Here is a 15,627-nt window from a genome sequence, read left to right as displayed (position 1 = left end):
AAAAATATCGTTTTGTTAAAGTCTATTTAGAAAAATATATATATGATTAATAATATATCTACCTACGTCTTAAGCGGTTTTTTTAATGAATGAAATGGAATAATAAAATACGAAGTCTATAAGTAAGAGCTGTATAATGTATTTCATTTATTTTCTATTTATACTGATCCGATATTGTAGTGGGTGATTAAGGAGAATGTTTTACAATGAATAGTCTGTTTACACATTTACATAGACGATAGAAATTTTCCTTTCATATATATTATTATAAGCATCTTTTTCATAAAAGTTTATAAAACCATAAAATAATACGATTCCGATTATGAAAGTTGAAATATTGATTGCTATTATATTACTGTAATATATAACTAATTAATAATAAAAATGTACTTACTTGGGAGCTAATTTTTAATATTCATTTTGATTGACATTTAAGTAAAAATTGACAGTTAAAAATAGTGTAGGTACTTACGGTGTATTACTCTTTTACCGAAGAAAAAAACATTAGAAACTACATATTAGAGATATAATGAAGTTATAATTGAAAGAGAAAAGCTTTACTATAAATAAATTTTAAACTAATATTATTAATCTTATTTAGCTATTCCATTTGTTTAATTTAATGAGCATGGTAGGGGTGAAAATAAAAATAATAAAAAATCGATTAACATGAATTTATTTAGTTTATCAAATGTGTTTCGTGGTGGTGCGTACAATCCTTATAACACAGTGTACAAAAACAATTTACATTATATCCAACACAACATACGTCTATTACAACAAGCCCAATATTACAATGCCCTGTGAATACTTTATAACAGATTTATTCTACAATATTTTGTGTACATGAAAAGGCTTATTTAAAACAAAATAGCACCACAATAACGTCGTCACAAAACAAAACGATAAACATAATAATAATACTTCCATTATCGTGAATATTTGTCAATAAATAATACATCGTTACATTATTTTAACAACATAATGAAAGGATAAATTGTAATTAAATCGAATCTCATAAAACATACATCACAACAACGCGTTCATTGAGAAACGTAGTTATTAAGTATTTCGTCTTCAATTAATTTATTCCGAGATTAAATTATATCTATTTTTAAGCGATTATTATCTAATTTCTATTTACAGAAACATTAACACTAGAAATAATCTCATTCAAAGTAAAAAAAATATATTTATCTATTTCTCAACGCTACCGTGCAATAAATATACCATAAAGTATGGTATATGATTTTATAAAGTTTAATGAGATTCTTAAAGGCATTTATAAATATAACGAACATTCATTAACTATGTTGATTTGCCGATCATTCAAACAGACCTATATTTAAGCAAACAACTAGACAATTATATTCAAACGGTTAGTTACAGTTGCGCATGGCAAGGCTAGATGTATTAATCTCATCAACGGCATTCATAACGTTGAGAAATATTAATAAATTTCTTAAAACAATCAATTTTAATAATACTTAAGTATTATAATATTATAAAAATATAGTTATCTATATTTACATTGACAGAATCTATTTTAAATTAAAATAATTCTTATTCTATATAGAAATAACAGGCCGGGAAAGCCTTAAGGCGTGACCACGTAAGAGGCGCCTACCCACTAAGTAATAGCACTAAAAAGGCAATCATGAACTTTCACGACTCTTGGGTCGAGACTTCTCCCATTAAGACGCAACGTAAGGCTACCACATCTTGGAGGAAAGAACGGTCATTAATGAAAAAGCCTAGAGCCCAAGGTGGTCTCCTATAGGAGTATTAGATGTAACGACTATTACCCAATATAATAAAGATACCTAAACGATACTAGAATAAACTTACTAAGTCTATTCGCACGACATATTCTCGTAAGAACATTGCACTATTTATCACAAGTCCAATAAACGAGTAGGTAAAATTTAATGCAAAAGCACATAAGTTAACCCGACGGGGTAATCATCTATATTTTAATCACTGGGTTTGGTCACTATGCATACGTGTCACTGTGAGCACAGAAGTCTTGTTGTGGTCACAGGAGAGGAACAGGCGCGACGCCCGGCACTAGAGGTTCGGGCACTCCTTGGAGAACCCCTTGGTGATAGTGATGATGGTGCATCATGCCGTTCATCATCTGCTGATGATGCAACATAGTCGCATGGTGCAATTGTGCGTGTTGAAGGGATGCGTGGTCGCCCTTCTCCTTCATCACGACTTCCTCGCGTTTTTTTACCTGTTTTCGCTCCTTCGCGCGGCGGTTTTGGAACCAAATTTTTACCTGAAGATAATTAAATTATTTAGAAACTCTAATTTTGTTCATACAAACATTAAAGTTATTTTTTTATATGTAATTTTTTTACATTCAAAAATCATATTCATGTGATCATTGATGTACCCGCTAGTCATGTATCGTTTCATATCAATCAATAAGTTATTTAAAAACTCACTTGTCTTTCGGAAAGTCCAAGGCTAACAGCGAGCTCGGCCTTCCGTCGTATAGTGATGTATCTGCTGTAGTGGAACTCCTTTTCTAACTCCAGCCGCTGGTGGTCGCTGTACACCACCCGATATTTATCTTTCGTGCGTGTTTTCCCTGCAGTAATATACATATTTCAATAAGTATAAAGTTCTCAATGTTTATCATTAATTCGACGAATATTTACGAAAGAAAAAATTATAAGTCATGAATAATTACTATATTTTCGAGTTCATTTAGTAATTTGTACGTTTAATCATCGGTTGGAAGCCGACCGTGCACCAGATGGGTGGAGGAAATAGTGGAGACGGCAAGTCAAAGCTAGCAAATCACAGCCAAAGATGTGAAATGAGAAAAATGGTATTCCTTGGATTAGACTTTTACACGTAAGGGGTCCGTACAAAATACCTAATCTAATATTATATACCATCCATATGACATACATAACTATTCTTTTTACAGATAATTTTCTTCCTTAAAACTTTTTTTTTATCGGAAATAATACAGCTCTATTATATTAAACGTTGGTTATTTAAAAACGTGTCTGTCGTTTGTGATTGTACTACACATTAAAGTATATATCTAAAGCCAATCAAGCCCAAATGAAATTCAGAGAGTCTCATAAGGTGTAACCGTTTACATAAGAGGGGAAAGTGTCCTCTCTTGGGCTCGATAACATTAATCCAGACGGTAAGGTACAGAGAAGCCGCGCACGTCGGCTTAGCATCATCAAGGGACCACACGGCGCGATTTACTTTACTATACATTTTTGTATAGTAATCTGTACTTTTATTTACATTTATATTTTCTAGGTAAAATGTTCTATTAATGTTTCGTTTTCTTTCTTTTACGTACTAAACTTGGTTGAATGATAATGTGAAGTAAGTTTTTGGTATACTATAAATTAGTTGTTTTGAGATGTATTTTTTAGTAAATGCTTATGTTTTGTTTTTTTTTTCTCTAAATATTATTTAATAAAAGCAATTTTGTTTTACTCTATTATAAATAGAGTAAGACAAAATTGCAATAATATTAAGTTTCTGATTTATTTGGACTAAAATAATTATATATTTTTTGCACGATGTTTTAAAGACTTAGGTGCAATGTTAATATTACAATAATTCAAGTATAATTTTGATGTTATCTTGTTGATCTAAATCAACTTGCCATTTACTGATATAATTGTTAGTATTTTAACAGATCATGTTGGTTATTTTCAAAAAAAAATATATTAAATTGGGAAACTTTTTTTGTAGTACCTAAATGGAAAAAAAAATATTAAGTCAATATACACAAAACTTATACCAAAACATGAAGCGCGTTTCGGAGAAGGTTTGTACAGATACCTACAGACAATGTCTGCCGAGGGCTTTTCTTGTTATCTGTGAGTTTTTTAACATGAATAGATATTTAAAATTTTCCTTTGACAATGCTCAGTTATAAGTGTTTAAGACGAATATTTCTGTCCTACTACAATGATATAATTGACTTTATTTCATCTATTAAAGGGCATTACGTATCTACCTTTTTAAAAGTAGGTAATCGGAACTCTCCACTATAAAAAAGATGCCTACCGATCACAATTATCCATGCAAATGATGTCTTTACTAGTAGGTATGAAAGATTTTATTTTAGAAGACTCTTAACGTATTGTTCCTGGATTTTAAACGTCACAGGTCGAATAAGATAAACTACTTTAGAAAGTAATAACATTAATAGTAAAAGTCATTTCTCGAATATAAGAATACAAGTTAATTAAGACCGCACTTAATCAACTTTATTCTTTCTTACTTTCTATCCTATTCTATCAAACATAAATCACGGCCAATAAAATAAAATAAACTTTGAATGAAAAGTAAATGTATGTATTTACGTATTACCTATTCTGAATAAAACGGAAAAGGGTTAACTTTACATAAATTGTGATTGATATTAATACAGATATTGCGCTGTGTTTTCATCCATAAAAATTACAATGTATTTAAAATTAATAAAATTATAAGATTTTTTAACTACGAAAAGGAACCATAGTCAGCACGGTCACGATCGAAAATTATAATTAGGAATATATTAAGTCTTCAATTACATATTAGTCAATTTCAATTTAGGTAACATTTAAGAAAGTCGATTATTTATAAAAGTTTATATTCTAGCAAAATTGCCAAGTCATTTCGAGTCAACGTTTAGATGCCGGAAAATCTGAAATGATGTCATCCCTAGATTAGACAATACGACAATCATAATTGTAATCCATTTGTAATCTAACGGTACGTGCCGAGTGCTATATTTGTACATAAATGATCCTAATAATCAGGGAAATACATAGGATATTTTTACTATTCCGTCGAAAATTGTAATTTTTATTTACATTTTTTATCTTTACCTTAGATGTCTCAACAGTAAAATTACCAAGATACGTAGATCTGTTGACACGGCACTAAGACAGAGCTGAGGTGTCTGCTTGTATACTCAGAGTGTGTAAATATCCCTTATCTCGGTATTAGGGACTTCATAAATTATGTTTGTCACATACAAGAATGACACTTGAATTAGGTATAAATGTTACGCAATTCTTTTTTACAATTTATCTATTTTATTGCTTCAAATAATAAAACTGTTATTTGTTAGTTAATATTTAAATAATAAACCTCTAATTAAGTTTGATTGTTTAAAATCAACAAAACCAAAAACAATAAAAAAAAATTTCACCGTATGTATCACAAATGACGCTACAAATAAAAATATGTAGATATGTAGCAGACCTTTTAATTGGTTATGTAACCCTTGTATGTCTCCGATATAAAAGGTCAAAAGTCAACATCGTGACATGTTTTCGTACGCAAGTTCGAAAAACTATAACAATATTGTTCATATAGATGCAAGGAGATAAACTCTTTAGATTTCCCGAATGACAGAAAATTATAACTTAAATAAATTTCCTGTTAGAAGAGCAAACAAAAGACGAACTAGTAAGTTAAACAAATATGCCCTATCTATAGGCGATGCAGTGTTTGATAGGAGTCGTTAATTTTCGTGGTAAACAGTGGCCGGCCGGGCACCTTGTATCGTCTGCCCTCACACATTGCGGTGTGCTTTTGTAATCTCAACAGATAACAGTTATAATATTTATATTGTTTTGTTAGTTCATACAGGTCTTGTAACTAGATCATTCCAATTTTGAATCCATTTTTATACTATAATTTCATGATCTTTTTCTTAATATGCAAAATGTCATAGTATTGTTTTAAGAATGATACTTCTAATATAATTTGAATGGTCATCATAAAAATATTTGAACAGACACTTCATTACATGTAAGAAGAAAATACAATAATAATCTTCTCTTCTCTAAAACTCTCTATCTTCTGGTGCGTTATTTTAAATCATTACTAGAATTATAACAGATTGTTCTGTGCGGTGACGAACCACATCGAGTATTTTTGACCTATTGACGTTATACTGAGGTGATAACTATTAAACTAAATAGCAAAGGATCGTAAGAACGACTGTTATCATGGTGGATTTAAAAAAAAATGATTGTTTGTGGTGAGCAAACAGCGCGGGCGGGCGCGGCGTTCGAGGGCGGATAGCACTTTTAGTCAGCTGCTATCATAGACAAATACACTGCCAGATAAACCAGCTCGGGACGGGGTGCATTGTAACCGACATTATACAAGCCTCGATTTCATGTAGATGAATACCTAGATGATTTAATATATTTAATATAACATGTGTTAACAATTAAGCCAAAAATCACAGATATGTCAGAATTTTTTGAGATAAGTATTGAAAAACATCTGATTGATTTAATTTTCTCATTAGTAATTAGAGTCAAATATAAAGACTAAAAGAAGTATACCTACAAGAAGATTTATAGAAACAAGTAATAGCACTGATAATGGAAAAAATATAACGTAAAATATATTTGCACAAACACGCTCTGTATGCTTTTAAATGATGAAGTTCAGTATTGGTAAATAATGAACGGCGCTGATACACATATCTGATGACGGGATTACATGTGTTCATAGTTCATATCAAAATCAGGCGGCTGCTTGTCGAACACGATGTTGAACACGATTTGTAAAAGGGAAACAATTACTAATCGACAAGTTATCGGTTACGCTCAACGCTTTGTCGGTCTGCCGAAATCCACGCTTACATTAATACGCGATAATCGCGACTAGCTAGTGATAGCGGCGCCTTTGAACATGTTGATTCAACAGCGCATATCGCCCGGTTACCTTCTTGTAAGCGCTTGTAATGCGTTTTTGATGGACGAGGGCGCGGCCGCTATCAACTATCACGGCGATAAACTCGGTGGAGACGACTATTGTGATATGTTTTAAAGTGACGCTGATCCTGTTTTGACAGAATCTGTGATGATCTGATTACAGATATTGTAGAATAATTTCATTTCGGTTCGATATCAGACAAAAAGAGGTGGCTGTCGAATTAATCCATAAACTTCTCAAGGGAGAGGCCCTATTTAAAGGGCGCTGTAGGAGGGCGGGTCGTAAAGCGGCGGTTCGGCAACTTTATGTGCTGCGTTACGTCCATTTAGGGCTCGAAATCGACCCGACGGCTTCGGCACCGCCGTAACCGCCTACCTAGATAGAGTTTTAATAACCAAATAGCTATCATCATAGATTATGACAAGGTATAACAAGATTTGATGCAAATCATGTATTGTTTTAAATGTGATGTCATATGATCTTTAAAACAATACGATCCAACATAATAATCTGTTTATAAAATAAAAGGCAAGAGATTAGATACATTAATCAATCATCGTTCCTACGACAGACGTCACGCATAGTTTTACGCAAATCGGCAAACCAAATAACTCGAAAGAAAAGATTGATGACAGTTGATGGCTATTAATTACCTAAGTTTGCAAGCTGGAGATAGTTGTCAGTGTGATGTCACAACACAAAAGAAGCGTTAAAACATCGATTAGTTACGAACTCAATTTATCCAAACAATCGCCTCCTACTGTTCGCTTCTGAATTTTTTGCTATCGACTAGACTCCCTGCTGCGCTAACACCACGAGATGAAAGAAAGATTTCAACACTCTCTAATTTTTTAACTGCCCATAATTTCAATGCACCGACCTTTTGAAGGATAGATTACAAAAGGGCGTATTCGTCATATCTTGGTGGACATAGTGTTTATATAGTCTCCTGCTGAGCGAATCCTCTACTTGTATTTGTAAATGATTGTAGACAAAATATAGAGAATTATTTCCACGAACGTTCCCGCGTTTGTGCAAACAGAACAAAATAAATAGAGACAGAAAGGTTATTGTATACATTAGTCTAGGTATGCATTGTACATGTGGTTACATATTATAAATGAAAGGCAAATATGACAGTATTATTGATATAACATAATGCCTTGTTTAGATGTTATATTGAAAAGTGGAGTTATGAGATAGATAATAGAATAAACGGAGATAAAAGCTTTGTCTAGAACCACATGTAGGTAACGTGCAAGCCTACGACGAAATAACTCAATTATTTCGTTTAAATACGATTCGATTAAATTCAATTCTCATGATTCTGACAATAATACTATATTTTGTGTTACAACTGTTCTTAAAATATTTTGCAGATGCGAGGCACCGCACCAAGTTAAGACAATAGCTAAGTGCGATTACAATAGAGTGCGCCAGGCGAAGTTGGCAAAGATTTAACTTTTCAGTCCCGAGGGCGCCATTGGCAGTGATTGTCGCCGGGAGCAGCCCCGCTATTCCGGACCCCGGGATTCCGGGATTAATTGCTCTCACAGTGCACTCGCTCCCTTGGCTCGCGTTAAAACAGAACGTTACTGTAAGCGCAAAATAACATCTAAGTAACGTTATGCCCAATGATAATTGCTGCGAATAACAATCACTCCAGCGGGAAATTTTAAACAGGACAACATTTATTATTGCGATAAATTGCTTATGTATTTATTTTATATGTAATTTTTGGATATTGCAATTGTTCAATAATATCTTGCTTATAAATATTCTAATTTAAATTACCCCTTTTATTTACGGTTACTAAACTAACAGATATTTTAGTGCTGCCAAAATAGGATTATATAATTTACCATGACTTTTATTTAGTACTAATAAAATAAATGATTTCAATATGTAACCCTAAATATAAAAGGAGCTTAATGTTTAGCACTAGCTACTACATAAAATATATTACGTTGTGGTACGAATTAGCTCAATTCATTCGCAATTACGAACGATAACAAAAAAATACACTATTTGTATGAAGATATCTATGTTTTCATACTAAAACCGACAAATTATAATATTGAAAATAAATATTTGTCGTACATTAATTTGGTACTCAATAAAGTATGTATTCCAAAATATTGAGAAACAAAGCTAATGGGAATTTCAGTCTCTCAAGCAATTCAGTTATTATGTAATTTCGGTTACTATAATCAAGAGTAAAATAATCTTACTCTTAGAATCATAAATATTACTAAATATATTATTGAATAATTTAATATCTGTACTAATAACTAACTAAGAAAAAGTATTCTAATGAGTTATAATTGATAAGGGTGCTTAAGACATTTTATAATGTAAATATCAATTTCCGAGTTAACATGTTGTGTGATTATTAGTGGATATCTGCACCGATTGTTTCGGTTAATATTGATTTAAATGGCATAATACTTGGATTGTTTCATAAAAAAGCCACTAAGGTCTGAACAGTGTTCCTCTGATGGCAGCGTCTCATTTAAGCAGCAAAAAAACCTACGTATAAGCCATTGGTATAGAGAATTTCAATATTACTAACTTGTTCCTAATATTTTGCTAAATAAGACACGAATATAGATAACAAAGCTAAGACAAGTGAAACCGATTAATAGCTAGATGATTAGTGCACGTACCGAAATAAAAGTATCATGACATTCAAATCAATCACATTATTCAAAATAAAAACATTACACAATATGGTAATTGGTTGTCAAAAATCAATTACCGCTTCGGATAGAAATACAGGTCTAAAGATCAGTCTTGCATAACACAGCGAAAGATACCTACAGCCTAGTTCACTAAGGTGAATAGAAAAAAACGTTGACATGGATTTGAAGCGATATCATTGGTCGAAAGCTGGAATAATCTATGATATTCAATTTATATAATAACAATATGTTTTTTTGTGTGGAGATGTGGATCTAAGCAGTTGAGTGAAATAGTATTGTAATGTAAATAAATTATACTTATTAATGAAGAACTATTTTTATTAAAATGCGTAATTCTATGATTTGTTGATCTTTATTCCTTCTTAGATTGGAATAGACTAGATATTTGGAATATCTATTACATATTTTACATGGGGATAGCACGCTTTAGGAATCTCATTTTATATTTCCTCTTCTTGCAATTAACGTTGCGTGAAATAACAGCCTACTGCCTACTATTATATTAAACCTACTATTAAATGAAAACTGATACAATCTTTTGCGGTATATAACAGTTTATATATTATGATAAAAATCTTTATAAATTAACATAATCAAATAGCGATGTATAAATGTGTTTTGATATATTTTTATAATTAATGCATAGTTCATTTTAATGTTTGTACTTTTTAGTGTTGTATTAATCGTACGGTTCCTTTTTTTCTACGTTTCTGAAAAAACAATGGTTATTGGATTTTTAAGCCAAAAGCTCTCAGTAGCAGCCCGCAGTTAAGAACAAAGCAGTGTTTAACTCCTACGCCTCTTTGGTATATTTAAGAAGAAAATCGAATTCACCGCAGAACACGAGAAATTGAATATGATATACGACTATAACAATTATGATTATTTTAGGATATATTTATAAAAGTGGCGTATCATGTCATGTAAGTTGTGCCAATGCGCCACCAATCTTGGGAACAAGATGTCATGTCCCTTGTGCCTACAGTTACACTGGCTAACTCACCCTTCAAACCGGAACACAACATTACCAAGTATTTCTGCTTGGTAGCACATTATCTGATGAGTAGGTGGTACCTACTCAGGCGGATTTGCACAAAGCCTACCACCAAGATAATATGTCCTTTGCAGAAAGTTTAGCCAGGAGGGCAATCATCGTTTTCTCAATTTTATTTATTGGAGCAAATTCGAAACATTATCTAAATTTTTGTTAACAAAATAAATACAACTAATACATATACAATATATCTTCATAATATTGCTGTACTTATATTAAAATTGTTTTTGTAATTTATTTGGTTGTGTGTATGGAGTGGGTAGCCCCTTGGAACTAATAATCCAATTCTAAAGAAAATTTACTTACTTTTTACTTACTATTAAGCTACTTTAGTCCAAAATGCTATAGGGTAAAAATTATATCATAAATGTAAGTGCAAAGCCGCGCGGATTGCTAATACCTAAGATCAAGGTACGTTTCGAAATAATATTTAAAACTTGGTTTCAAATGTAAACCTTAGGCTTAATTTTAAATTAATATAAGTATTTTATCTAGTATTGCCAATAAAGTATAATATCTATTTATTTTATTTATATTGAATTTTAGATAACGTTCACTATTTCAACATTAACGAACTAAAAATACATAATAATAAGTGCATTCGATTCGGAATACAATAACTATGAAGAAACAATCGATACGAAACGTAATATCTATATCTCGTTGGCAAATCAATCAAATAATTAATATGCAGTCTGAGACAAAGGTTATCCGACCGTCAAAACAAAGCCGGAAAAATTGCAATTTGTCTCGCAAAGCTCGTCTTGTATGTTCTTTCGACCTTCCAGAGCCGGTCCAATGGCTAAGAACAAATCAAAATAATTACAATATTAGGGTTTTGGTTTGAGTTTTTATCTTGGTATTCCGTATTTTATTGTTATATGAAAATTAACCCTTAACATTATGGTAATATGAAGTAGCTAGCTGTCTCTTCTCTTGTCTGGTCAATGTTTAACCGTAACGTTTTTTTGACATCGGCTCTACAGGCAGTGTTAAGAATTATTGTTTGGTAGCATTTACATAGAAAAAAATAAATGTTATTAATTCAAAGACGATGAATATTGTGAAACATCACTATCACCATTTATTTGTAATCATAATTTAATATTTTATTAGTACGATCAGTAATAAAAAAATACAAAATAGGTGGTATCTTTGATTCAAGACAATTTGATTAATATTGTAATAACATTTTTAATTAAAACGAATGAATGATGAACAATAAATATATGTAGTTTGAGAGATATATATGTTTTAATTAATTACTAATTACATATACTTTTAGGTTGTCAATTTTTTTAAGTATTTATGGCATCTGGGCAGTTGTAGTACCAAGATACGGGCTTGTAATTGTGTTATATTTATTTGTTTTCCACGAGTACACATTACTAAAAAGGTAATGCTTCAGTCTTCCTCAAGTATCTCTTACATCGTCAGTATCGGTGTTAATTTTAAGAGTTTAACTTATACACGCTAGATGTATATTAACCTTACTCGTTACCTAGTTAGCCAAGTAAAAAGCTTTTATCTTACCTATTTATTAATTGATTATAAATTTGAATGTAAGTATGACTATTTTATACTTGTAGTAGCGTCTGTCTTGATTTACTGTCATCGCACCGCTTAACTACGGAGTCTAGTAAGCTAAAGTTTGGAACAGTATATTCCATGCACGAAACGATTTTTGGATATTTTAAATTATTAACTTTTACAAAATCAGGACGGACAACTGGGCATATGTTATTGAGTTGAGCCGACAATGGAACAAGAAAGTGAATTCTCTTCAATGGCTTCTAGTGACGCTAATGTTTGAGCTCATTTTGTTTGTCTTGACTAGTTTTACACCTATTTTATATTGCCACAAGCATTTCTTTTAACATGATTTTTTATTTCAATTTATACTGTTTAATTTGAACTTATAATTAGACTAGATGTAGGTATATGGGTATATTTAAAAACTATGGGGTACTTTCCACTGAAATTGTTAAGTTCCAAGGGTTTTCACTAAATGTACCTAAGTTATTTAAGGGATTGGTATCTTTTTACCTTATTCTGTAATACCACTTGGACAACGATAGTAAATATAATATAAAAGGCAATTAGGTATAACAAGTTATTAAAGAATTATTAGTATTCCAATTTTTAAGTTTACTTGCAGATGGAGTAACAATTACCTAGTTAAGTATTGAGGTAGATATTGCAGGTTAATTTCAGCAAAGCTTGCAAACAAGTGTTGAACGGGTAAGTACCTAAGCCTATATTAAATTTAGAAAAAAGTTGAAAAGCAATAAATTATAGCAGAGTGTTTCGTTTGTCTTTTGTCGATTTTAAACAACTGTCTAAAAATGTCTAATCCTAGATTATTTAAAGAGTCATACGAAGAAAACGTAAAAAAAAACTCTTATAACAGAATTTTTATTCGTGTTATAAATAATAATTTGTAAATTTTGATTCCGTCAACAGATCAAGCTCAGTGATGAAGGTAAATTTATTGTTTCTTAAATTCTACTGTCATTCGAAAAATATATCGTTACATAGCATCATATCTATAAAATTAAGCTAAAACCAAGCGTAAAAAAAAGAATTACGCGATTTTATAATATTATAACCTAGCTACAACTACCATCAACCATTTTACTTACCTAATCAGTATCTGACTTACCAGCTGTAAATATCAAATTCGTATTGTTGTTTTTTTTTTAAATTGCATTCAATAGTTTCAAAAGAAGAATATTGTATATTCTGATGACTATTTCTTACATTGTGCGCTCAATGGTATGTAACATACTAAAACTATAATAAGTATATAAGCATCAGTATATACCTATAACATCTTTGCTACGACATTAATTATTCAGATATAATCAACGACAGAAGATCACAATCTTGATGTTTTATTTTTAATATAAGTATTTAGAATTAACGCTCCAAAGGCTAGACGTAAGGTTGCCCAAGTTAGACAGCTACTTATACACACAGAAATTGCTCAAATCAACTTCTACGTGTTAACTTAGATTCTAGAACATTCAGTAGGTACATTCTAGTGCTTGTTAGTTAAATAATTTGTCCAAGTCCTACTTATTTAATGGAAATTGATATATCCACAATTTAGATTAGCAATTTTTACTATTAACTTTACTTTTTTTTTTAAAAGTACTGACTGCTGGTAAATAATAAATATATTTAATATTGTTACCTATATATTTATTTTACATTGAACAACAATATTTAAATTGAATACAACTGTAAACACGATGTATATATAACGTGCAAGATTATTTATTTAGATTATTAGTAAGCATGGAGTTAGTATACGATTATTTTCATACAAGATATAGATATGTATAAACATGTACCTACATGATCAATGCATGAAATATTTACTTTCATGCTAATTTTTAATAATCTTGTCGATAGAATAATTACCTACGTCTCCAATGGTAATTTAGTATAATTTATCTTATAAAATTACTATTGTAAGATCGTACTTGACCTTTGTATAACAAAGTATTAATTATAGGTATTGTATTGTAGCCTAAAGGTACGTTTTATATGTGTGAAATTTAAAGAGGAAATAATTGCTGAATCCTTCAAATATAATTATTATTAAAGTCTGACGTTTAATAGGTATAATCCACACAATAATGTATGTAGTATTGTAATGCTAAGAATAATTGTTTCGGGTAGATAGATGTCAGTCAATTATGTAGGCATAGAATGGATTTATCAAACAAGAATTCTAACTTATATATAATTATAAGAATAAATATATATACATTTATCCGATTATAGTTCCTCATTATAGGCATATCTAGGACATTTGTTTTAATACTAAATAGAATATTTTTTCAGAGAAATAAGATGTATGATTTGGTTGATAGAAAACTTTTGTAAATACAGCTCTACCCATTAAAAAAGTTTTTTAATAAAATATACTTAACTATTATTTTAGTTACTTTTAATTATAGCCAACCAAAAGTACAGGATTAGACTCAAAGTATATGTTATATGTATCTAAAACGACTTATAATTGTTTGTATTGTTTGATACAAATGAAATATACCTAGGTACCTAATAGAAATTCAGTTTTTAATCTTACCATTTTTACATTTACTTAAGCTTTGTATAACTCATTAAAAAAGAATATATCCTAATCATAATAATAATATTTTAGTAGGTATATTATAGGTACCTACACTTAAATACCATAGTAAATATAAAATTTTTGAACTCATATAATTGCTATCGTTAAGTCAATATCTTTATATTGAAAACCTAACCTTATAGTTAATTGTAATTTTGAAAACACTTTAAAATAAATTTGATAGAAGGTAGATGAAAATAAAAACCTGGATTGGGCTGTGACTGATAACTTGGTTTTTTCATCCATTCGTAAGGCGAGCGCGGCGGAGCCGGCGGCTGTGAGGGCCTCGACCCAGGCGATCCTTCTCCAGGGCTAGCTAAGTCCCCACGAGCAGGAGATGGCATTTCGGCTATATCTCTTTCTCCTGGCTCTCTCTTGAAATGATGAGGATCCGAAGGCCATTCGCCTCCCGCCGGAGTTCCGTTCCAAGCGCACCATTGCTGCTCTTCAAAGTTTTGATGTTGCCACCCGTACCATCCCCCCGCGCCGTACTGTCCGCCCTTGCCCTGGTACATGGCGAGCGGATTAACGTAATTCACCATGCTTCAATCACCGTCCGAGCATCGCACATACACTCGCTGTCACAACACTACCCTGTACCGGCTGTCTATGTAACGTGCAATACACAACGCGGGATCTTACTCGACTGAGGTGAGGCCGGATCTGTCGACTATTGCGATGCGGGCCGTGAGAGGGGCGGAGGGCGGTTGCTCCTCGACCAATTGGAAGGCAGCTGTTTTAAGCCCGCCCCGACATCAACTTGGCCGCCGCGCCCCACGCTATCATTTAATTTGCCTAATTAAAACAAAAATAATGGACACCGCTGTAATGAACTCGGACTAAACACGACTGAAATATTTTTATTTTTTTATAAGTTGGAAATATAGGAAAAACAGTTTGTATTGGTTCTTTTTAATTTATTTAAATACATATTGATCATTAATTCACGATTACAGTTACGTTTGTATTGTTAGAAAATATCTAGTAATAAGATATCAAAATAACTTCTAGCT

At 31.4% G+C, this 15,627-nt stretch overlaps 1 protein-coding gene across 2 annotated transcripts; it reads right to left on the bottom strand.

The window, feature by feature from the left end:
- Positions 1–668: 668 nt before the first annotated feature.
- LOC125077646 (homeobox protein CDX-1) lies at positions 669–15,252 on the bottom strand. Of its 2 annotated transcripts, none has more exons than XM_047689633.1 (3): positions 14,820–15,252; positions 2,451–2,599; positions 669–2,281 (listed from the first exon to the last, which is right to left on the bottom strand). In XM_047689633.1, the coding sequence occupies exons 1-3, from the start codon at positions 15,154–15,156 to the stop codon at positions 2,036–2,038; spliced, it is 732 nt and encodes a 243-aa protein (XP_047545589.1). In that variant the 5' UTR covers positions 15,157–15,252; the 3' UTR covers positions 669–2,035. The 2 variants fall into 2 exon arrangements, with proteins under 2 accessions (XP_047545589.1, XP_047545590.1); XM_047689634.1 differs by having other exon boundaries at positions 2,451–2,596.
- Between the last annotated feature and the right edge of the window lie 375 nt (positions 15,253–15,627).

Source organism: Vanessa atalanta, chromosome 4 (assembly GCF_905147765.1).
Source record: "Vanessa atalanta chromosome 4, ilVanAtal1.2, whole genome shotgun sequence".
Classification (NCBI taxonomy): Eukaryota; Metazoa; Arthropoda; class Insecta; order Lepidoptera; family Nymphalidae; genus Vanessa; species Vanessa atalanta.
Note: the sequence above shows the minus strand (reverse complement) of the source record. Positions and strands in the feature narration are given on the sequence as shown.